General features: G+C 39.8%; 1 protein-coding gene across 1 annotated transcript in view; it reads right to left on the minus strand.

Annotated features, from left to right (window-relative positions):
• Window positions 1-24,166, minus strand: part of NR3C2 (nuclear receptor subfamily 3 group C member 2) — a 376,710-nt gene that overhangs the window by 105,832 nt on the left and 246,712 nt on the right. Inside the window, exon 4 of the mRNA XM_081245343.1 lies at window positions 9,899-10,015. Within this exon, the coding sequence (XP_081101469.1) occupies window positions 9,899-10,015 (117 nt within the window). The remainder of the gene's footprint in view (window positions 1-9,898; window positions 10,016-24,166) is intronic.

Below are 24,166 nucleotides of genomic sequence, written 5' to 3' on the forward strand. Positions count from 1 at the left end.
AGAGAGGTGTTCTATAAGAGAATGTCTACCTTACACATTAACAGATGGTTTAAAACAAAAAACAATTAAGATTTGCTTTTTTAATGCTTTTTGTGTTTTGTTCTGGTTTGTGTGTTTTCAAAGTAGCCATCTCAAGAACTCTTGAACTCCAAAATAAAGCCTTAGCAGTTCTGTTCCAAGAGGCATGGAAAGCTATTATTTTGTTTTGTCCATCAGCTTTTTAAAAATGGATACCTTTTTACTTCTAAATATATAGATAACTTAGAATGTGTGAATAAAAATCAGGCTGTTGGAAAAATTGTTATGATTTAAGAGATGCTCCACAATTAAGAGATGACTGTAATGGTTACAAGTCTGTATTGCATCTACTACACTCTGATCACTATCTACACTTACAGCTCCTTTCTGAAAAATGGGGTCACAAAAGGCTTCTTGTCACAGGTTGTCATGCTTTGTACCACAGGGACCTATAATTGGCCATGTCAGCCTGAGTAAGGTAGGGGCAGCAGAGGCAAAGCCAGCTGTTTGTCTATGTCTCAGCCCAATCAGAAGCTCTGTTTTGGATGGTGACCAGCCAATTGGCCGGGACCTTCTTTGGGGAAGTTTGAATATAAGACACTCAGGGGACAATGCTGACAGAGAGAGAGAAGGCAGTAAGAAGAAACAAGTGCAGTGGGAAAAAAACAAACAAACAAACAAACCCAAAAGCAACAAGGTAGGGAGGAGAGAGCTTGGTAGAAAGAAAGACAAAAAGAGAAAAATATCAAAAAGTCCTAGAAATTAAAAACCTACTGTGTCTTAAATGACATCTAGTATTTCCCAAAGACAAAATGTGAAACTAGCAATATTTTTATAATAAAACCCCATCATCTGCGGTAACCCAAAAGAGTATAACAACAATATAAAGCTCCATGAACAAAATGAAAACAAAACAAAATCCCCAAGATTTTACCAGAGAGTTAGAAAAAGAATCGTGTATTACAGAAAATATCGGTGAGTGTGTGGAACTGCAGGGCTGCTGTAGACCAGTCTAAAGAGACCTGTATATCTGAGAGGCTTCTTAGGAAGGACAGTTCTGACTCAGGCCTATTGAGACCACAAATGCAAGATCTCAAAGGTGGAAATGTTAAGCTCCAGGCCCACTGGCCCCTTAAGTATGACTGGGATGAAGACCTACCAGGACAGACTGCAAATGCAAAAGGAAATGGAAGTGAAAATGGGCATCTGTATACCCAGCAGGTTTCCAACATCCCTGGGTTTTGTATTTAAAAAGACCCAAGATAAGCAGCCTACTTGGGTAAGCTCACTGAGGCTCAAGTGCGGCCTATGGATATGTATATTCTTGGGAGGGAAGAACTTTTGCATCCAACGCCTGTATTGCTTCTGTTCTAAGACGTTATCAGTCACGAAATAAGACACCAATTTTTCCCCCCTTTTTCTTAGCTTGGATGTTTTTCCTTTTTTTTAATTTTTATTTTATATTGGAATATAGTTGCTTTACAATGTTGTATTTGTTTCAGGTGTGCAGCAAAGTGATTTAGTTATACATAAATCTATTCTTTCTCAGATTCCAATTTAACTAGAGTTTTGAAGGAAACTAATACAAATTAAACGTACATATTGGTTGCAAATTATAATCACAACAGTCAAAAATTTGAAAGGAAAGAAATTCCTTAGAGTTGAAGAAATATAGTAAATCTTGAAATGCTGCCTGCTTCAGGGCCGACCCCAAACTCTCCTTCTGAACAAATTGTATTACTATGACAATGAATATGGCTTAACTTATACATGAAGATTCAAAAACCATACTTTCACTGATTTATAGAAAGGTGTTATTTCCCCCTCCACTTTCCTGCTCAGAAGTCCCGCTGAAATTCTTATTGTCTACAAGCAAGAGGAATGGAAAGGGGAAAAAAAACCTAAGGAATGGTATTTCTTCCTAAAACTTGGTACACCTGGACTTTCTAAACTTCTACAGACTACTGCATATCATGCCTCAGGAGACCCTTAAAGATATAAAAATTGTTTTTCTTATTGGATTTCAGATATTACACCTCCTCTCTCACTGGCATTGATCCTGTAATTTCTCTCCCCAGACCTGTGCTGCATGTGAATTTTACAGGTGCCCGACCATACAAGCTAGTTGGAGCAAGTTGCTGGCAGGGAAAGCCAATTCTCCTCAAGTAAAAAGATCTCTCTCTGGCCTCTCCATGTCGGTCATACTTCTGTCATTCTTTGGTCTCTGGGTCTTTTGTTTTTCACTTAACTTCTCCATTTCAGTTTTTAAAGCATTTCCCAGCAGGAGACTTATTGATGTCTCTAGGTCTTTTTTTTTTTTTTTTCTTTCCCCTTCTCTCTCCTTTTTTCCTCCTTCCTGTTTGGCTTTCTGTATATATCTAATTCTTTACCTCTTCTGCTCAGTAGCACGATTAATCTTGTTTCCCTTCTTTTTAGTTCAAAATTGTGAATGCTATTTTCTTTAAATTTGATTACAGAACATGTTCATTAGGATTGATAAACTAGGAAAGAGGGAAGAAAAACCTTATCCGTCACCTTCACAAACACAAATGTTTTTGGTATTCTTCCATTTCCTCCGAGTCTTCTGACTCATGCAAATCTTTTCCTATAGAGCTGTAATCATGGAATAAGGAACCTAAATCGTTTTGCATACTCATTTTTCTTTATTACTTTTGTGCAGAAAGTATTCTATGTTGTTATGAATGTTCCTAGTCGTAATTTTATTGGCTGATTAATATTGCATTATGTGGATGAATTTTAACTTAAATATTTTTCTTGTTTTGGTTCCATTCTTATCAGGAATATAAGAAAATCCATTTCTTTGAATGGTTCCCAGCATTAATCTCCTGTCTCCCTACCTTTTTCACCTAGTTGCCTGCCTTCCAGTCTGCAAAAAAGCAACCATGTGAGGTCTGCTGTTGCGACTGCTTCCTGTGTCTGAGATTCTTTTCTCTTTTCATAGGACAGGTTCCATTCCAGGAGGAAAAGGTAGACCCGAGATGGCCACCCTTTAAAGGCTCACCTGAGTAAAAGTGATGGCTGGGATTAGGGAACACTGCAGATAGTCATGGAAGTCAACTGAAACCAGAGATAGGACTATCCTATGGTTTGTGAAATTTCCATTTTTAAAGCCACAGGAAGCAAGATTTGAATATTTTAGAATCTTCATTAAAGGAACGTGAAAGTAGACTTCAGCATATAAGATGAAAAATGAATCAGCGGGGTGGCTTGGAAAAGAGGAAAGACAACTGTATTAGAATCTTTAAGTTGCATTTCTCAAGTCTCTGATGATATCATCTTGGCTTCCAAGTTCCTCATCTGTGAGTGGAAGGAGTGGGAGAGAAAAACCTCTAAGATCCTATGTTCGATGGCCAGAGTACGGTCGAGCTAGAAACACCCCAAAGGACTCATTCTTTTTTTTTTGCGGTATGCGGGCCTCTCACTGTTGCGGCCTCTCCCGTTGCGGAGCACAGGCTCCGGACGCGCAGGCTCAGCGGCCATGGCTCACGGGCCCAGCCGCTCCGCGACATGTGGGATCCTCCCAGACCGGGGCATGAACCCGTGTCCCCTGCATCAGCTGGCGGACTCTCAACCACTGCGCCACCAGGGAAGCCCAGGACTCATTCTTGATATGAGGGCCACATAGCCTTGACGCCGTGCTTTGTATTTTAGGAGCAGCTCTAAAAGACACACATAGATCATCCTCTTCAGATCACTGGCAGTAAAAGCAAAGTGACGAATTCCTTTGGAGGAGGCTAGGAAAAGCAGTAAATTCTCATGTAAATAAAACCACACCTCTTTGAGATCTATTATTAGGGGCTATAGCAGAGTGGTGGGCCCAGCCTGGGGCCAAAGAACTGTTACTTTCCTTTTAATTTCTCTGTTGACATTCTCACATCTTCTGCTCTATTCTCCTTTGCATGCGCCCTAAAGCTCAGCAGGATTTTAAAGAAAAGGGACAGCACCTGTAGGAAGAGGAAGGGAGTGGATCCAGAGAAAAGGGAAGAGGTACATTTTATGGCTTTGGTTTCTGATAAACATAAACCTCCTCATTCTTCTTCCTTCCACTTTCTAAGGGAGAGGCTAGTTTCGGGACATGGTTAGGATTACATGGTAACCAGCTGACAGGATAGGAAAAAAAATATTCTAAAGTATTCTGATTTCCTGATGTCTTTACAAGGCAGATGACTAATTTTGCTCCCAGAGTCATGACCATGCACTAACAGAAAATATCTTTCAAGTACGGGGTTGCATCTGCTGTATCCCCCAAGAAAGGTAGCAGGATAGAAGGGTGAAGAAAAAGAGACAACAGACCTGCTTTGCTAGGAAAACAGGGGTGAGGTTGGAACATGTATAAAAAGGTTTTAATTGAATTCACATGTTTCATTTAAAAAACTGCTTCACATTAAAAGGTTAAACTTCATATTATCTCTTTTAATATAATAAAGTTGCTTGCATTTCTTTTTGCCCAAACTGAAACGGAAAATGAGGCTTCAAAATAAATTATAAAAGAAAAATGGCAATGTATGTTACCGCAACTGGATACTTAGTAAAAGTTAATTACTTAATCCAGGAACCAGAAGTAGTTAAAGTATACCTTGAACCTGAAGAAAATGCTACTTTTAAAAATATTAATTTCTACTCTGCCCATTTTTTTTAACATCTTTATTGGAGTATAATTGCTTTACAATGGTGTGTTAGTTTCTGCTTTATAACAAAGTGAATCAGTTATACATATACATATGTCCCCATATCTCTTCTCTCTTGCGTCTCCCTCCCTCCCACCCTCCCTATCCCACCCCTCTAGGTGGTCACAAAACACCGAGCTGATCTCCCTGTGCTACGGGGCTGCTTCCCACTAGCTATCTATTTTACATTTGCTAGTGTATATATGTCCATGCCACTCTCTCACTTTGTCACAGCTTACCCTTTCCCCTCCCCGTATCCTCAAGTCCATTCTCTAGTATGTCTGCATCTTTATTCATGTCCTGCCCCTAGGTTCTTCATGACCATTTTTTCCCCCTAGATTCCATATATATGTGTTAGCATACGGTATTTGTTTTTCTCTTTCTGACTTACTTCACTCTGTATGACAGATTCTAGGTCCCTCTGTATGACAGATTCTAGGTCCATCCACCTCACTACAAATAACTCAATTTCGTTTCTTTTTATGGCTGAGTAATATTCCATTGTATTTATGTGCCACATCTTCTTTAACCATTCATCTGTCGATGGACACTTAGGTTGTTTCCATGTCCTGGCTATTGTAAACAGAGCTGCAATGAACATTTTGGTACATGCTTTTTTTTGAATTATGGTTTTCTCAGGGTATATGCCCAGTAGTGGGATTGCTGGGTTTTATTGGTAGTTCTACTTTTAGTTTTTTAAGGAACCTCCATACTGTTCTCCATAGTGGCTGTATCAATTTACATTCCCACCAACAATGCAAAAGGGTTCCCTTTTCTCCACACCCTCTCCAGCATTTATTGTTTGTAGATTTTTTGATGATAGCCATTCTGACTGGTGTGCCTACCTGCCCATTTTTGACTCACAGCTTTCCATGACCTCAAGATTCAAGGTAAGCTTTTTCTCTAGTAAAATGTTTTACCGAAATCCATAAAACCTATCCTGCATACCCAGAAATCAGCAACAAAGTATGTGGATTCTGTGTCATGTACTACTGTGCCAAGCCTCACTTACAGACCATCACAGACACAAGAAAGAAACCTGGTGCCACAGCTGCCATTAATAGATAATCTGGGCTATTTTTAAAATGTCAGTCTATAAACAGTGGACCCATTTCATACAGAAGAGTGATGCTGGGCGTGTTCTTTGGTGCCAGGAACAGAGATGTCAGTTCTGGCTCTGCCACTCCCTGGCGCTGTGGCCTTGGGCCAGTTCTTTAACCTCTCTGGGCCTCCATGAACTCACGTTTAAAATGGACAGGTTAACAGTATGTATCACATGGTGTTATGTGATGTTTAAAAGACATGACACATATATAGAGGGCTTAGCTGAATTCTCAGAACACAGAACCCTTAAAAATGCCAGTTAATCATGCATTCACTCAACAAACAACTATTGAACACCTACTTTGTGCCAGGCACTGTTCTAGTCACCGGAGATAAAGCAACGAATAAAAGAGACCAAAATTCCTCCCCTGATGGAATGTATATTCCAGCAGAAAATATCTCACAGTTAAATAGTGCTTACAATTATTTACTCTTATTGCTAAACCAGTGGGTCTCAATGCCACCCAGGGCATACTTAGTAACGTTTAGAAACATTGTTTTTTAAATTTATTAAATTTATTTATTTTTGGCTGTGTTGGGTCTTCACTGCTGCGTGGGCTTTCTCTAGTTGCAGTGAGCGGGGGCTACTCTTTGGTGTGGTGTCTGGGCGTCTCATTGTGGTGGGTTCTCTTGTTGCGGAGCATGGGCTCTAGGTGCGTGGACTTCAGTAGTTGTGGCACGTGGGCTCAGTAGTTGTGGCTCACGGGCTCTAGAGCACAGGCTCAGTATTCTGGTGCATGGGCTTAGTTGCTCCACAGCATGTGGGACCTTCCCGGCCCAGGGCTCAAACCTGTGTCCCCTGCACTGGCAGGCAGACTCTTAACCACTGTGCCACCAGGAAAGCCTAGAAACATTTTTGGTTGTCACACTGGAGACCAAGGGACAGCTACTGGCATCTAATAGGTAGAGACAAGGGATGCTGATAAACATCCTACAACACACAGGACGGGCCCCACAGCAAAGACCTATCTCGCCCCAAATGTCAACAGTGCAGAGGTTGAGAAACTCTGTTCTGAAGGTTATGTATGGACTCAGTTAATCCTTAACACAACTCTATGAGGTAGAAACTATAAGTATGGCTACTTCATTAGTATTTTATAGTAACTGATAGTAATGATATTTTATAAAGTGGGATCATACAGTATTTATAGTAATATTTACATAGTATATGTAAATATATAAGATTTGTAAAGCTATACAAAAATTGCACAGAGATACTTTAAAATATACCTCAGCAGTGTGTGTGTTTAAATTCAGATGGTAGATTTTACAAAACTGATTCAGAGTTCTTTTTATGACCAACGGCTATACCACTGTGCCATTTAGATTTTAAATTGTTCATCTCACCCGATCCTCACTCACATGCTTCAGAAGGTGCTCTTTTGTGCCACATCTGCGCTGATTTGCACGTTAGAACAAGGAAGCAGTGTGGCACATCAGAAACTCCAGACCCGGGGTCCAGAGAACCAGATCTAGCTTCAGCGTCTCACTGGCTGTGGCATCTTGGGGCAAAAGCAGCTTAACTTTTCTGGGCAACTGAGGTTCACCATCACCAACATGTGGGACAATCATGTCCCTCAGGTCATGTGTGCTATGGAATCTGCAGTGAGAGTTTCCACCACCCACCACACCACCACCGTGTACTGAGACAGGTACTGACTTTTTTTCACTGTACCCGGACGCATTTACTCTTCTCCAGAGCCTAGGAGGTAGGCACAAGTTGAAGGAAACAGGGGCATGGAAAGGTGGTAACCTGCCTCTGAGGTTACAAGTTCAGGAAGTGGCAGAACAAGGGTTCTCACCCAGGCAGTGTGGCTCCAGAGCCCGCCCTCTGGACCAGCATGGGCTGCTCTGGCTGAGTTCAAGGCACCCAGGATGCTCTCATAGGAGCAGTTCCACGTGGCCACAGCTCATCCTCCTCTTGATTCCCAAGAGCTGCTCTGTTCTGCACGCAGCCATGTTCCTCCCTAGTCCCGACTAGTCAGGCAGTCGGTGCTTTTATCAAAGCAAAGAGTGAAATCTCTTTGTGTTTCTTTTTTGAATTACTCTATTTCTTTTAAATAGGTAACTTGTGTACACAATACACGCATTAATCCAATATGAAGTTCAAAGGCGCAGAAGAATATACAGTGACAATTAATTTTCCTTCCTATCCTTGTCTCCCAGCTACCCAGTCCTTTCTACTGATACCACCACGACTAGTTTCTTGCACATCGTTCCAGAAATGCTCTATACAATATATATTCTTTTCTGAAAGCAGATATACAACTTGTGGTATACGAAACGTACTATTGTGCAACCTGATTTTTTTCACTAAACAATATTTTGGAAATCAGTCTGTATAGAGCTCCCTTTATCCTTATTAGTGTCTGAAGAGTATTCTATAATTTATTTCATCAGTTCTGAACAGATAAATATTTAATGTGTGTCTGATATTTAACAAGGCTACAGTGAACATCTTATGCATATATCATTTCTTACATTGCCAGAATATACTTAGGATAAATTCCTAAAAGTGGAATTGGTGAGTCAAAGGCCTTGTGCCTTTTAACATTTTATTGAAATAGCTGAAATGCTCTCCATAGAGGTTATATCAATTTCTACTTCCACCTAAAATGCAGGAAATCAACACTGGGTTTCACTTTTATTTCTATACTCATCAAACAATGTATCATAAAAATGTTTTATCTTTGCCATTTGCAAGAAATTATATCTCATATTTTAAATTTGCATTTCTCTTATTAGGATTAGATTGAGACTCTTTTCATGTGTTTCAAGAGCCAACTGTATTTCTTTTATTATTCTTTTCCCTATGAATATTTTGTTCACATTTCTATTCTTTTCATTCTCATTTTTCTAATGAGTTGGTTTCTTTTTCTTATGGAATTAGAGAAGCACTTTATGTGAGAAATAAACCCTTTGTCTATAAGCTGCAAGTATTTTCCCCCAGTTTTTTATTATTTGCCTTTGCAGTAATATTTGATTTGTAAGTAGTATTGATTTCCTCCTATCTTTTCTCTTACAGCTTCTGGGTTTATTTAATACTCAAAAAGTATGAAATACTCCACTTGCAGAATATAAAAATATCCATGTTTTCCTTTAGTACTTCTGTGTTATATTTCAAAGTTTAGATCATTGAAAGAGCAGAATTTAGTTTGGAGGATCATAAGAGTTTGGATTCAACCCTCTTGTTTTCCAGATGGCTTCGCAGTTGTCACAATAATTTCTATTGAATAACCTATCCCTTCCCCACTAATTTGAAATGCCAACTTTATTATAGACAAAATTCTCATATTATTTGAATCTATTTCTTGACTTTCTGTTGATCTGACAATCGATAAACAAATACACAGACTATTTTAATTACTGTAGCTGTGTCATATGCTTTAATGTGTGGCAGAGCTAGTTGTCCTCAGTATTTATCTTTTCCAGAATTTTTCTGGCTGTTCTTTAGGAACGTAGAATCACCAAGTGGTATTTCTGTTGGGCTTGTGTTATATTCATAAAATAACTCAGAGAAAACTGATACCTTCAAGACGTTGAATCTTCCCACCCAGGGACATTGTATACTTTTGTGTTTGGTTCAAGTCTTTACCTGCTCCACTCTTTTGGTGAGCTCCTGTAACATTTTTAAAGTTTTGTTTTTTTGGGGTTTTTTTGCTTTTTTTTTTCATATAGGTCTTCCTTTATTACATTTACTCCTAGAGTCAGGAGTATATTCCTATCTGGTTAATGTTATCACTTATAGGTCTTATTTCTAAACAGACACAGTAATAAAAACTGTTAGCTATAGTTTTATATAAAATATCATTCATTTTTGCTTTGGTTATGCACCCAGTTCTTGAAACCTTAGCAAACTCAAGAGTTGAAAACTTCACTAGGACCACAGCCACATAGCAGACTTGTTTTCAACTCCTTCTTCTAAGAAATATTTTTCTCCTGAAATGTTTTAGCATAAATGTAGAACTTACTAGATTTTTAGAAATCTTTGCTTCATGTTAGCTTCATCTTCAATTTTGGGAGTATAGAGCCTAGCGGTGTTATATCCATCTTCACAACTCTTACTGAACTAAAACCACAAAACTTACCTCCTAAATTCATTCCAGCTTGAAGACACTTCTGAAGTCTGCAGGCAGGACAATTCTTCCGTCGAATCTTATCAATTATGCAATCATTTCTTCCAGCACATAAATAGTTGTGTTGCCCTGAATAAAATAATAAAGAATAGTTGTTACAATAAAGCCTATTATATTAATATAAAGTACTAATATGTACAATCAGGTAATGAAACATCCTCTATCCTGCCTTGAAATCTCTTCTTCAAAAAAGTAGAAGGGAAACATGATTTGCGAATAATATAGCTACAGAAATGGTCAGTTTAACAGAGCTGAGACTTTAGGTTACAGATGATAAGCTTAATGTGTATTTCCAATAGGTTCCCACAGAAGTAAAGCTGCACTCCTCACTGTCTGAATTTCTTGGCATGCACCCTTTCAGGAGATGGTACACATTTCATTCAGCCATCACCCAGCACCAACCTAAACAAAGGCCCCGCTGCAGGGTTTTTTTTTTTTTTTAATTTATTTTATTGAAGTATAGTTGATTTGCAATGTTGTGTTCGTTTCAGTTGTACAGCAAAGTGATTCAGTTATCCATACATATACATTCCTTTTCCTATTCTTTTCCATTATGGTTTATCCCAGGATATTCAATAGAGTTCCCTGTGCTCTACAGTAGGACCTTGTTGTTTATCCATCCTATGTATAATAGATTGCATCTGCTCACCCCAAACTCCCAACTGCTGTAGCTGTTTAAGCTCCTCTGCCTATCCACATTTACACATGTCATTTCAACCGGAAGACTTGCAAATTACACAACTAGAAATGTAGAATGATTTCATTTTGCAAGCCAAACTGGCACCAAAATAATTCAGATGCGGAATATGCTTGGGGAGCGGCATCTACTGGCAAAATGCAAAACTGTACCCTAGCTCTATTATTCATTTATGTATTCCAATAAATATAAAATATTTACTGAACCTCCACTAGGGATCAGGCAGTATTAGACACACTGCGGAAACAGCAGTGAATAAGACAGACCAAAGTTCCTGTTCTCGTGACCCTACCATGAGGGGGCGACAGTCAACAGACAAGGTAAGTAGGTAAAACGTACAAGTGCTGGACAGTACTAGACGCTCGGGAGAAAAACGAAGGGAAGGGCACAGGACATGGTGGAGGTGAGGAGGGTGTTGATATCTTAGGAAGAAGGCAGGGGAAGCCTCGCTGGAAGGCGACTTTACAATCAAGCTCTGAAGAAAAGGAAGGCGCTAACTATGTGGACATCTTGGGGAGAAAACAGAGTAGAGCAGAGGGAAAAGCAAATGAGGGAGGGCAGGGGTGGGGAGGAAACCTGGCACGTTTAAGGAACAGCCAAGGATGAAAGGTGGAAAGAACGAGTGGACAGTGAGAGGAGAGGAGGAGAAAGAGCCAGCGTGCCTCAGATCATGTAAGGCCTCATAGACCATGTTCAAGACTTTGAGTAGATGGGAGACCATGGGCCTAGAGGGCTTTTAGCTGAAAAGCCACTTGATGTGACTTAAGTTTCACAGGAAGGCTCTGGCCACTGTATAGAAAACTGACTGCAGTGGACCGAGGACAGAAGCAGGGGGACTGGGGTAGCAGGCTGTCCCTAGAATCCAGGGGAAGATGACGGTGGGTTGGTGATGAAAAGCGGTCAGGTTCTAGAGGCATTCTGAAGGTAGAGCTGCTAGAATTTGCTGACAGATCTGAGAAAAAAGGGGAGCTAAAGAGGCATTAAGATGCTTGGGTGGAACAATTAGAAAAATGGAACTGCTGTAAATTAAAATGAGGAAGACAGTAGGAGCACATGGCTTACGGGGAATTACCCTGGCTCAGTATCGGACATGCTAACTTTGAGACACTTGAGGTTTATCTAAAGGGAAGTGCCTGCGGGTTGGTTAGACACACAGGTCTGGAGTTCGGGAGAGGTCTGTGCTGGAGATGTAATCAGCTTGTGGTCATTATTTTAAGCCGTGAGACTGGATGGGATCATGGAAACTGGAAAGGGAAGAGGTCTGAGGACTGAGTCATGGGGTCATTGAAAACATGCAGAAGAGCAGAGGGTGTCTCACTGATGACTGTAAAACAGGGAACAGGCTCTAGAGCCCTCCCTTCAGCCTAGTACCATCACACTCCCTTCGTTGAGAATTACTAAGTAAATTACAGCAAATACTCAATAAAAATAATGTGTACTGCCCAATGGTATTAAAATAATTTAATCTATAGCTCATTCTCAGTAACATTATGGTAAATATTAGTAATGATGATCACAATAAAACAACAGTAATAGAACAGGGAAATCTATCAAAGTGAAGAAATGAAACTCCACCATTATAATAATCTAATGACTTCTTAAAAAATGGAAGGCTCTTAGTGAATATAAGTAGGTGTAGGTAATTACACAAAGGCAATCGATACCCACGGTAAAGACTATAACCGATTAATATAACATTTCATGTTGCTGCACAACATCTTAAGAAGTTACCACTTTAAAAATAAAACTTCAAGGCCCTATTATAGCACTATTTTATTTAAGCCTTACAACAACCTATGACACAGGTAAGGTGATTATTATTGCTATTCTTCACAAGAAGAAACTCATGTTAGAACTGGTAAAGTAACTTCCCCAAAGGGTGGAATTGGAAGCGGAATTCAGTAAGTCTGACAATGTTGCTGGGTCTTAAGGCCAGAGGCTTGTGTAAACATCAATTTGTAATATAATTTACTGGTGGTCCAACAGGATGCTGAAACTGCTTTTTGGAAACAACAAGCAAAGGAACATTCTTTGAATAAGGCATACTCTATCACCCAGTATTTGCATTGGCAACCAGCATTATGTGTCTTCCATCATGGTGTGAAATTAAATACAAAACCAAAGATTTCATCTATAATTCACACTGAATTGAATAAAATTTAACGTCTAAAGAAATAACTAAATGTAACTTTAATTGGTTTCAATTCAACAATTATTTATTGGGAACCTACTATGTGTGCAAGGCCACAAAACATTTGCATCACGGGTTGGGGTGGTCTATGGTTCTTTCCATTTCTGGTAATCTACAATAAAATGTGACAGCCTCTTAGTTGTAGGCATACAAGAATGTATAAGAAATGGTCACTGTCTAATGCACACACTAGAAAACTTTCTTTTCTGGGTGTTCAAAAACAGACTTCTAAAAGCTGGGATTGTTTTATGAGGATTTTTCTTTAGTGAGCACCTTTTAAAAATTCAAGTTACTATAACAGCTGCAAAAAATGTCCTTCTAGGTACAATATATGAAATAGTATACCTGGTTTCTATCAGCTAGCGTGGTTGCAGCCACTGATTCATCTTCCACAAGCAGGATGGAGAGTTTAAGGGACAGCTGTGGGCATGTGTTACTAGTTTTCAGACAATTATCTGTCACTTATATTTTTAATTGTGTAAACATGAAAGACTTGAACTGCACCTACACAAACAGGTAATGTGTGTCCCATCCCTTAATCTATGTTGAAAAACAAACCACCACCAAAAAACCGCAGTGAAAACAAGAGAATGCATTTAGAAGACTTTAAAAACTTTTGATCATGTCCTTTTTTAAATACTGTGCTCTCCTAGTGTAAAAATAGCTAATTCAGAATAAGTCATACCCCAGGCTTTTGAGGGTAAGTACTTTTCTACTATAACATTAATAACTATGTTAATAGGGCAGACAACCAGAATGCTGGGGACCAGACAGTGGAGGCTCTGAATGGCAAGCTGGTGATGAGACTCTTGCTTATGGGATGTGAAGTCCAGGGCTGTATTTTAGAAACATTAATCTGAAGGTCATGTCCTAGGTAGGTAGAAAGGAAGTAGGGAACACTACTAACAATCTACTTGGAAGTTCTCAGAGATGGCCTCTTTGCAAGTTAATAGTTATATATTAGTCAGAACATATAGCCACCAGAATAATCCTGTGGATAAAAAAAAATTATTGGTGGTAAAGGAAACAAAGATTTATTTCTCATTCCACTTATATGTCCATTTGGGGAAGACTACCAGTTCTAGTAGTGGCAGAATAGCTTGAATCAGATAAGCCTCCTACAAAAAACAATTATAAACTGTCCACAAAAGGGGGGAAAATATTTGAAGGCACTGGGGAGAAACCAAAAGAAAGGAGAGGCTGAAGGAAAACTGACTCTTGAAAAAAGAGAACCACCCTAGACATGATTCATGTTTGAAGGGCTCTTTTTCCTGCGGGCCTCAGACTCTTACGCCCTTCAGTGGAGGCTGGATGGAAATTCTGCAACATCTTCAGTCCTACTGGCCTGAGAAGACAGAGAACAGACTGTGGGACTTTTAGAACAGCTAAAAACTGAAGAAGGATAGATATTCTGGAAAGTAGGGGTGGACATATTAACTCCCCTCAAATTTTTGGCTGACCTGTGAACTGAGCATGAGACTCCGAAGAGTGAGACTCCAGGGGTGAAACAATTTAAGGCTTGAAAGACGCTGAGCAGGTATTACAGCTATTACTAATCACAGGGAGACAGAGTTTGAATCCCACTAAATCAGAAGGACTCAATCAATACCTCAGGCTTTCCACTGAAATTGTAGAAGGTCCCTGCCTTTGGAGCAAATACTGTATCCCAGGATTAAGGCATTCACCTTAGGGTTAAAGGCACAACCAAAACAGACCTACCCTAAAAAAGCATACAGAAAAGGCCCCATAAGTTCAAAGTGATTTGTCAGTCATTTAATTGACTATAGAACAAAACTCAATATTCTTCAGAAATATATAACAGAATCTGGAGTCTCCAGGATGTCTAGAATACAATAATAATTACTAGGAAAATGCAAACCAGTCAATAGAAAAAGTCACTAGCAACAGACTCACAAATGACCCAGAGGTTGAAATTACCAGATAAAGATTTTTAAATAGATATGTTAGACTATACAAGAAAATATGAATAAAAGGGTTAAAGAAATGGAGACTCTCAGAAGAGATTTGGAAACGATAAAAAACAAACACAAATGGAAATCAAAGAACTACAAAATAATATCTAAGATATTTTTGGTTGAAATTAACAATATATTGGACACTAACAAAAAAATCAGTGAAATTAAAGAAACAGAGATATAGAAACTAAAGCACAAAGAGAAAACATTAAAAGATAAAAGGAGGGCTTCCCTGGTGGCACAGTGGTTGAGAATCTGCCTGCCAATGCAGGGGACACGGGTTCAAGCCCTGGTTTGGGAAGATCCCACATGCCGTGGAGCAGCTAGGCCCGTGAGCCACAATAACTGAGCCTGCGCGTCTGAAGCCTGTGCTCCGCAACGAGAGGCCACCATAGTGAGGCCCATGCACTGTGATGAAGAGTGGCCCCCGCTTGCCCCAACTAGAGAAAGCCCTCGCACAGAAAAGAAGACCCAACACAGCCATAAATAAATTAAATAAATAAATAAATAAATAAATAAATAAATAAATAAATAAATAAAATTAAAAAAAAAAAGGTAAAAGGAAAAGGCATCAGGGGCCTATGGGACAACATTAAGTAATTTAACGTATGTGTAGCTGGAGTCCCAGAAGGAGAGAGATAATAGGTCAGAAAAATATATATAAAAATTTCCAAATTTGAGTAAAACAACATCCTACATATTTAGAAAGCTTAGCAAATGTCCCAAGAGATAAATACAAAGAAAATCACTATGGCACAACACAGTTAAATTGCTGGGAAAAAAAGTATAAAGATTCTTAAAAGCATCCAGAACACCAATGACAAAATTACATCGCATTAAGGGGAACAAGGATAAGAGTAATAAGTGAGGCCAGAAGACAAAATATAATATATTTAAACTCAGAATAACCAATGGAAACATTTCTCAAAGTGAAGGTAAAATAAAGACATTTTTGGATAAACTAAAGCTAAAATAATTTGTTGCTAGTAGAATCACATTATAAGAAATAAAAAAGGAAGTCCTTTATGCTGAAGGAAAATGATACCAGAGAGAAATATGGATGTACATGAAAGAAAAGAACTAGAAATGATGAACAGAGAGTAAAATTTTAAAGAAATTTTCTTTCTTTTCTTAAATTCTTCAAAAGTCAAATTACTATTTAAAGCAAAATAAAAAATTATGGGATTTATAAAAAAATAAAATATATATAAGTAAAATACCTAAAAACATAGCACAAAGGATAGGAAGAGAAATAAATGGAATTTTACTGCTATAAATTTCTTACATTACACTTGAAATGTTATAAATTATTCAGGGTAGACTATGGTAAGTTAAGAGTACATTCTGTAAACCCTCAAGCAATGGTTCTCAAAGTATGGTCCCTTGCCGAGCAGCATCAGCATCACCTAAGAATTTAACAGAAATTTAAATCCACAGGCTTAATTCCAGACCTACTAACTCAGAAACTTTGGAGCAGGGCCTAGAAATCTGTGTTTTATATAACCCTTCAGGTGATTCTGTTGCACAATAATGTTTGAGAAATACTACCATGAAGCAACCACTAGAATAATAACACTAAGTGTAGCTCAAGGGACAATAAAGATATAAAATAGCATAGTAAAAAAATATTCAACCTAGAAAGGAGAGAAAAGGAAAAATGGGGGAACAAATAAAAGAGGAAACAAAAAGAAAACAAACATCAAGATAAGAGATATAAATTCAAGTACAGCAATATTTACACTAAATATAAATGGTCTAAACACTCCAGTTAAAAGTCAAAGATGGCAGACTGGATTTCAAAAAGGCAAGACCCAAGTGTCTGTTATGATGCATTTTAAATATAAAGGCACAGACAGGGTGGAGGTTAAAGATGGAAAAATATATGCAATAAAAAAATGTAAGCATAAGAAAGATGATGTGGCTACATTAAAGCCAGATAAAGTAGACTTTAAGAGAAAAACTATCACAAAAGATAAAGACTATCACTTCATAATAATTAAATTAGGATATAACAGCCCTAAATATCAGTGCACCTAATAGTAGAGCTTCAAAATTCATCAACTAAAAATTAGTCAGAACTAAGGGGAAAAATGCAAATCCAAAATCATAGTTGGAGACTTAAAAACCCCTCTCTCAGCAACTGATAGAACAATCACTATCTAGAAAATTAGTGAGGATATAGAAGATTTTAACAATATTAGCAAAAACCTTGACCTAATTAACATTTAGGTCACACAACTGCACAATACACATGTTCTTTTCAGGTGCACATGAAATATTCACTGAGACAGACTGTATCCTGAGCTATAATACAAATCTAAAATTCTAAATAAAAGAATTGAAATAACGTACAATATGTTTTCTGACCACAAAGGAACTAAATGAGAAATTAATAACATAATGATATCTAAAAAAGCCCCGTATTTGAAAATTAAGCAACATACTTCAAAAATTTTATGGGTCAGTGAAGAAATCAACAAGGGAAATTACTGAAGGTTTCAAACTGAATGATAATGAAAACTCAACATATCAAAATTTGTTGGATACATCTAAAGCAGTACTTTTAGAATTTTTAGCTTTATCTACTTCAATTAGAAAAGAAGGTTTAAAATTGATGATCAAAGATTCTACCTTAAGAAGCTAGAAAAAATAAAAACTAAACCCAAAGCAAATGGAAGGAGTGAAATAAGAGTGAAGGAAATAAAATGAAAAAGAAAAAAGCAACAGAGAAAAATCAACAAAGCTAAAAGTTGGGTTTTGGTACATATTAATGAGGCAACGGCAGAGAGTCTGGGAATTCCGTTCCACGTGTTGTCACCCTGAGCCCCAGTCTGATGGGGCATCCACCATAGTGAGTATTGTGAGTCTCACGGCAGAGCAGCTATAGAATCTGACTTAGGAAATCTTCCGCTCCAGCCCAGAGTGGGCAACTCGTTCTTCATTGTTCAGATATAGTCCAGTGACCCGCAGCCAACTGCAAGGGAGGATGGAATTGTCATCTTACCTTGTGCCCAGAAGACAAAGAGCTGGAAGTATATGGGGAACCTCACTGAACACTACCTCCATGAAGGGGAAATGAGAACACAAAATTCAGCCTCCATAGTACTTCCTCTCAGAAGTATTAAAATATTTACATTATTGCTTTTTTAGGGACAAATTAACTTTAATGGATGAAGTTGAGGCCGCTTTCCATAAATAGCTAAATTTTTCAAAACATTATTGAGAAGCTACCAGTACCTAATACATTTTTTTAAGAACAACAAAAAAATCTATGGGCTATTTTAATAAAGAATGTAATCTAGTGACCATTCCACCCTTAAGTCCCCAAACCCACAACCTACTTTCTCAATGTCAGTACACTAATATGCATACATACTCAAGAATCTGTACAAAAAATTAGAAACTAAATAATTTAAAACCTTATCGGGTACATGCAAATATCCCACAATTTTCAAATTGATTGTATTTCCTCATCAAAATATAGAGAAAGTTCTGTCTAGTTAGTTGATAGCAAGCACTGTGATAGATACTCCAAAGAAGAAAATGCACAATTCCACAACATGGAGAGAAATAAAAGCTTAAAATAAATGGGATATGACTTAAAGATTCCAAAATATTCCTTTGAAATAAAACTTTTGTACAAAATGGCTGAGCATCCATCTGTAGGCACTAAGGCACTCCACTAGAAACACTATGGAGAATTAGTCTACAAGCTAATTGAGAAAGTAGAGATATGGTACAAACAGCGTCCTGCTTGACACAGAGCTGCTACTATATGTATGAAACTCAGGACTTACATGTTCATACAGAATGTTGTCTACAGACACAAACCTGCAGTAATGAATGTTCACACAAGACCTACTGGCTCCTAAGTAACGGGTTCACTAAAGACCCATACACGCAAATCATTTCTGCCCCATCTCCAGCACCATACCTTTTAGATCCCCGCCTCTACCCACACACCAATTAAGAAAAAGAGCTCTGAGGATTTGCAAAGAAGCAGCAGAAAGGCAGAAACAGCTTCAACCAAGGTCAGAATCCCAGGCAGGATGTTTGTACCTTCTTGGTGTCCTAAAGTACTAAATACTTCTCCCCTGTAAGGTCCGAATCATCCTTCATGTAAGTTGGTTAGGCTGCCTTAAATCAAAACTCTTACAGAGTCATTCAGATGTAAAAGCATCTTGTTTAAGAATGAAAATCTGTCCAGCAGGGCTCAGGGAACTCTAGTCACTCATCCATCTGTGTATACTAGTTCAACGCATCTCCTGCCTGAGATAGTGGTTGCTTTTTGGAGAAAAGGAAGTCTTTCTAGAAAATAGAAAGCTGCCGAGGTTCAGTAAACTTGGATGGGGCACCAGGAGGATTAGTTAGTACATGTATAAGATTAATGTACAGGGAAACCACAAGTACTCAGATCAAAAGGGAAATGCCTATAGACTTAAAAAAACCAAAGCCAAAACCAACCAAAGTTGAGTTCAAAAATAAAAAAACAAATCAAAAGTATCATTTTTTCCAACTATGATATTGCTTTTAACTGTCAAATACTTCAGTGTTTAAAGTTAGTTTCATTCTTTAAAAAGTTACGGAACCCAATACAAATTATCTTTTAAAACTGGCAATTACTTTGAAATCAAGAACCAACTTTTTGTTATACTCAGGCTGGTCCCAAATGAGAAAATACAGATTGGGTGACATATGGATCTTGCCTCAAAGCATCAATAATGCTAGAATGGGAAAGGTGGAAACATGGAAGGCGGTAGGGAGAAGACCGTAGGAAGGGCACGATTTTGTAACCAGATACACCTGGGCTCCAATCCTACCTCAGTCAACAGGGAACTATGAGATTCTCAGCCAAATTGCTTAATGGTTCTGAGCCTCAGCTTTCTGATCTATGAAATGGACACAGTAATGCCTACTTTGTAGGTCGCTAAATGGATTCAAACTAATATATATAAACAAGAAGCACAGAGCCTGGCCTGAGGAACTCAAAAGAAAAAAAAAAGGTGATAGTTATCATCCATCATTCATTTGGTTAGGTTTTAAAAAAAAAAAAAAGTATGAGAAAATCCAAAGAACAAACACAGTCAACTCTTAAATACAAGTGAGTAAAGATTTTCCTGTGGGAACAACTATGACCACTGAATTAAGAAGGTTTCTAGATGAAAAGGGTCCACTTGAGACACGACAAATACTACTCAGCTCTGATCTCATCTTCAAGCCTTAACTTTTTCTGAAGGCTGACAAGGATGTGAGAATGGTGAACTATATCCTTTAAGGTAAACACAGGACAAAAAGCCAGGACTCTCCGATCTGTTTGCAACTCAGCTAAGAATTCTAGAGCAGTGTCCAAGACTGTAAGAGTCGTGTAAGATGCTGGCAAGTTATAACTCCCCTGCATTATTGTTCCTCGTCTCCCCTGTCTATTTTCTGTTACACCTTAATATCCAAACTCTTAAAAGTCGGTAGGCACACATGTTCAGTGGCAGAAGGAAAGGTGAACCCGGGAGACTGAATTCCATTCTGTCAGATGGGGGTAGCAGATACTTAGGGGCAAGCAGATTGAGGACCAAAGACCCTTGCAAAGAAGCAAAAGAGGTTCTGGGATTAATTGACTGATTTTATTGAAGTAGCCTCGATTTACAATGTTGTGTTAGTTTCAGGTGTACATCAAAGCGATTCATTTATACATACATATATAAAACTATTTTTTTCAGATTCTTTTCCGTTATAGGTTATTACAATATTGGGTATAGTTCCCTGTGCTATACAGTAGGTCCTTGTTGGTTATCTATTTTATATATAGTCGTGTGTATATGTTAATCCCAAACTCCTAATTTATTCCTCCCCCCACCCCTTTCCCCTTTGGTAACCATAAGTTGGTTTTATGTCTGTGATTTAAAATGAGTTCCCAGACCATGATTTAATTCCATTCAGCAAAGATGTCTAAAGCAAGATATAAAGAGGCAGAATACGGTCCATTCCTTCTAAGACCTTAATGTGCTAAAGGCTGGGGAAATTTAAATGATTAAGAGAAATCACATGGGACTCTTGTGAGTTTAAAGGCAGAAGTGATTATATCTGAATGGGGAGATGCACAAGGCCTGAGGGAGGAAGGATCTGACGTAAGCCTTGAAGAGTGCTGTGGATTTGAAACATGGAGAGGACAGGCATACAGGCACCCCAAGTCAAGGACGGGCACAGGGAAAGGCAGAGACACAGTTCCATGTGCAGTGAGCAACTGGCCTGGTGGGTGGAAGCCCAGGAAGGCAGGGGTGCAGAGAAGGAGCAAGCAGCTTCTACGCACTCTGGTGACCAGAGGATGTGCAGGGGCTGCCAGTGCCACGTGGGCTCCTGAGCCCTCTCTTCCCTTCTGGTTTCAGACCCACACAGGCATGTACCTATGGAACGCCCCACCTGCACGCCTGACACTTCAAACCAAGCTTAACATCCCCACCACACACACAGCCTCCTCTATTCCTCGTCCTTAAAGCTACAACCAGGAGTCACAACTAGAAGCCCCTGGTCTTCCCTGATTTACACCCCAACCCCAGACATCCTCTATATCAACTGATCACAAGATCCTGATGATCTTTCCCGAAGTTTCTCTTGAATCCTCTCCATGGTCACCAGTACCTTCTCCCCTTATTTCAGGCTCTCTTGGTTAAACTTCTAAATTTGGAAGTTTGAACTCTTGCTTACTATTCGTATGACCTCAGACAAGTGACTCAACCTTTCTGTCCATCAGTTTTCTCCTTTGTTAAATGGGAATTACCCAGATGCCTATCGTGAGTGCCTATCATGAATTACCTCATGAGTTCCCCCTGGAGATTAATACATCACACACGGCACTGGAACAGTCGCTGGCCTCCAGTAAGGATCCAATGAATGGTAGTTGTTATCACTGTAGTATTGCCACTGTCACATGTGACTGCTGTTATCACACATTACTGCATATTATCTTATCTCAATGGACTTGTAATGAGTCTACCTGCCTCTACTATTTCCCCATTTCTAAATCAAAGGAGTCTTAAACTTCAAAAGCTTTCTAAAAAAATTAACTCTCACACAGACCTCAACTTGTGAAAACAGGAAAAGAAGAGCTACTCTGGTTGAAACAAATGTAAGAGAGCTTCCCGGGGCTGCCCTCCACTTTGTACCCATCAGTGGTCCAGGAGGTACCCACTGGACCCCTAGGGCTCCTCTGAGCCCCCATCTTCCATACAGCCTGCACAGTGATCCTTCTGAATCACAAATCTGATTAGCGCATGCTTCTGATGAGAGGCCTTCTAGGGCCCTTCACTACTTAAACTCTCAAGTTCAAACTCTTACCCACCTTATTCAAAGTGACACCGGGCCTCTGGACACAAGGAGGGAGATGGGAAGGTGGGCAGAGCTCAGCGATGCTCTTAGCAAAACTTACTGCCATTTCGGGAAAAGTAAGCAAAGCTTGGATCAGAGGCATTTGATACAGTAGCCCTGGATCGTTACTTTCACTGGTGATTTTACTCTTGGTGTTTTATTATTATTATTGGGATGAAAGACACTATATTTTGAGGCATATCTTAACAAATGGAAAAACTCAGAAGATGGGTGGCTCTGTATATCTGTATCCCTGTTCACATGTACAGACATGTAGGTTGGTCCTGAATCACGAACACCATCTTTAGAGACATCCTAAGGCTGCAGACGGGTCGTGCAGCCTGCAGGCAGGCCCCTGCCTGGCTGACCCACGTGGGTGTTCAGCCCTACTTTGGGGCAGCACCTGTGGCACATGTTCCCCCATCAGCTCTTTTTCTGACCTCAGAAAGGAGTCCTATTCCTGCTCTTCTCTGACTCCCCTGATCTCATATCCAGCGCTGTCTGTGGATACGCACACTCTTTCAAGTCCCCAGCAATGTTCTGTGCCTCTAACTACATCACCTGGAAATACTCTATCTCCTTTTCTTCCACGTGGGAGCTAAGGTAAGGATGACTCACAATCCAAGATCGCCCCCTTTTATCAGTAAAATACTAAAGTTCTCAGGTCAGACTAGATATAGAAAGGACCAGGTTCTAGAAGCCCCAAAACCATCATAAACACCTACAAATACCTTTTAGAATCTACAAGACAGAGGCACGGAGAAAGAGGTGGTTGAACTTGATCCTATGAGCAGGCACTTCACCAGGCAGGAAATTTAAGTGATTTTAGACTGAACAGAATGCCCCAAATTCCATGTGTTGAAAAAAGTGACTTCTCATCACACCGAATATTGACATTTGGCCCTACCCAGCACCCCAGATCCCTTCCCATGCCCCCAGAGAAGCTGTGCCTGGGGCCTCAGATCAGGTACCCCAGAGGGGACCGCTTCCGTCCCCGCCCCCAGCCTGATGTCTCCTTCCAGGCGGCGGCAGCTGCACGGATGCCACACGTCAGGCCCCTCTCCATCTCCTTTACTCACTGCCTTGACTAGTAAGTCTGAGAAGAAGATCTGACTTGCTTGCGTCAGCACCATTCTCCTCCTCATGGGGGAGGGCTCCCTCAGGGAGCAGGTGCAGCGTCCAGTGGTGGGGGCCTGCCCTGATCCAGCACTGCCTGTCCTCGTATCTAATTTTTTTTTTTTGTAGGCAGGTTAGAAAGTAATTTTGCTCCATTTATTTATGCTCGTTCAGTCCCCCAAACCTTTCGCACAATGTTATTGGATAAAAACTGCAGGAATATCACACAAATTATAAACTCAAGGTGTGTAAATGTTTTTTTGGGGTTTTTGGGGGGTTTTTTTGTTCTTTTTTGGCAGCGTTGGGTCTTCGCCACTGCACGCGAGCCCCCTCCAGTTGTGGGGAGCAGGGGCCACTCTCCACCGCAGTGCGCGGGCCTCTCAACACGGTGGCCCCCCCCCACCGCTGCGGAGCACAGGCTCTAGGCACGCAGGCTTCAGTAGTTGTGGCACGCAGGCTCAGTAGTTGTGGCTCACAGGCTCCAGAGCACAGGCTCAGTAGTTGCGGCACACGGGCTTAGTTGCTCTGCGGCACGTGGGATCCTCCCAGACCAGGGCTCAAACCCGTGTCCCCTGCACTGGCAGGCAGACTCCCACCCACTGCACCACCAGGGAAGCCATGGAGTAGGCCCCTCCCCCTGCCTTTTTTGCTCTTACCATTAAATCATATCCTTCAACTTATTTAACAACAAGAACAAAAACGTTGATACTTTATCTTCCACCCACCACTGTTTTATTTCTCCATTTGCTCAGAATCCAGGTGGGGAAAGGACCCCAGAGACAGGTCCTGAGACCCAGACCTCAACAACAGGGACAGATACCCAGTGGGCTTCCAAGTGCAAATCCTGCAACCAGGATCCTATGGTCCCCTCCGCCCACCTC

This window comes from Mesoplodon bidens, assembly GCF_964165515.1.
Source record: "Mesoplodon bidens genome assembly, chromosome: 1".
In the NCBI taxonomy this organism is placed as follows: domain Eukaryota; kingdom Metazoa; phylum Chordata; class Mammalia; order Artiodactyla; family Ziphiidae; genus Mesoplodon; species Mesoplodon bidens.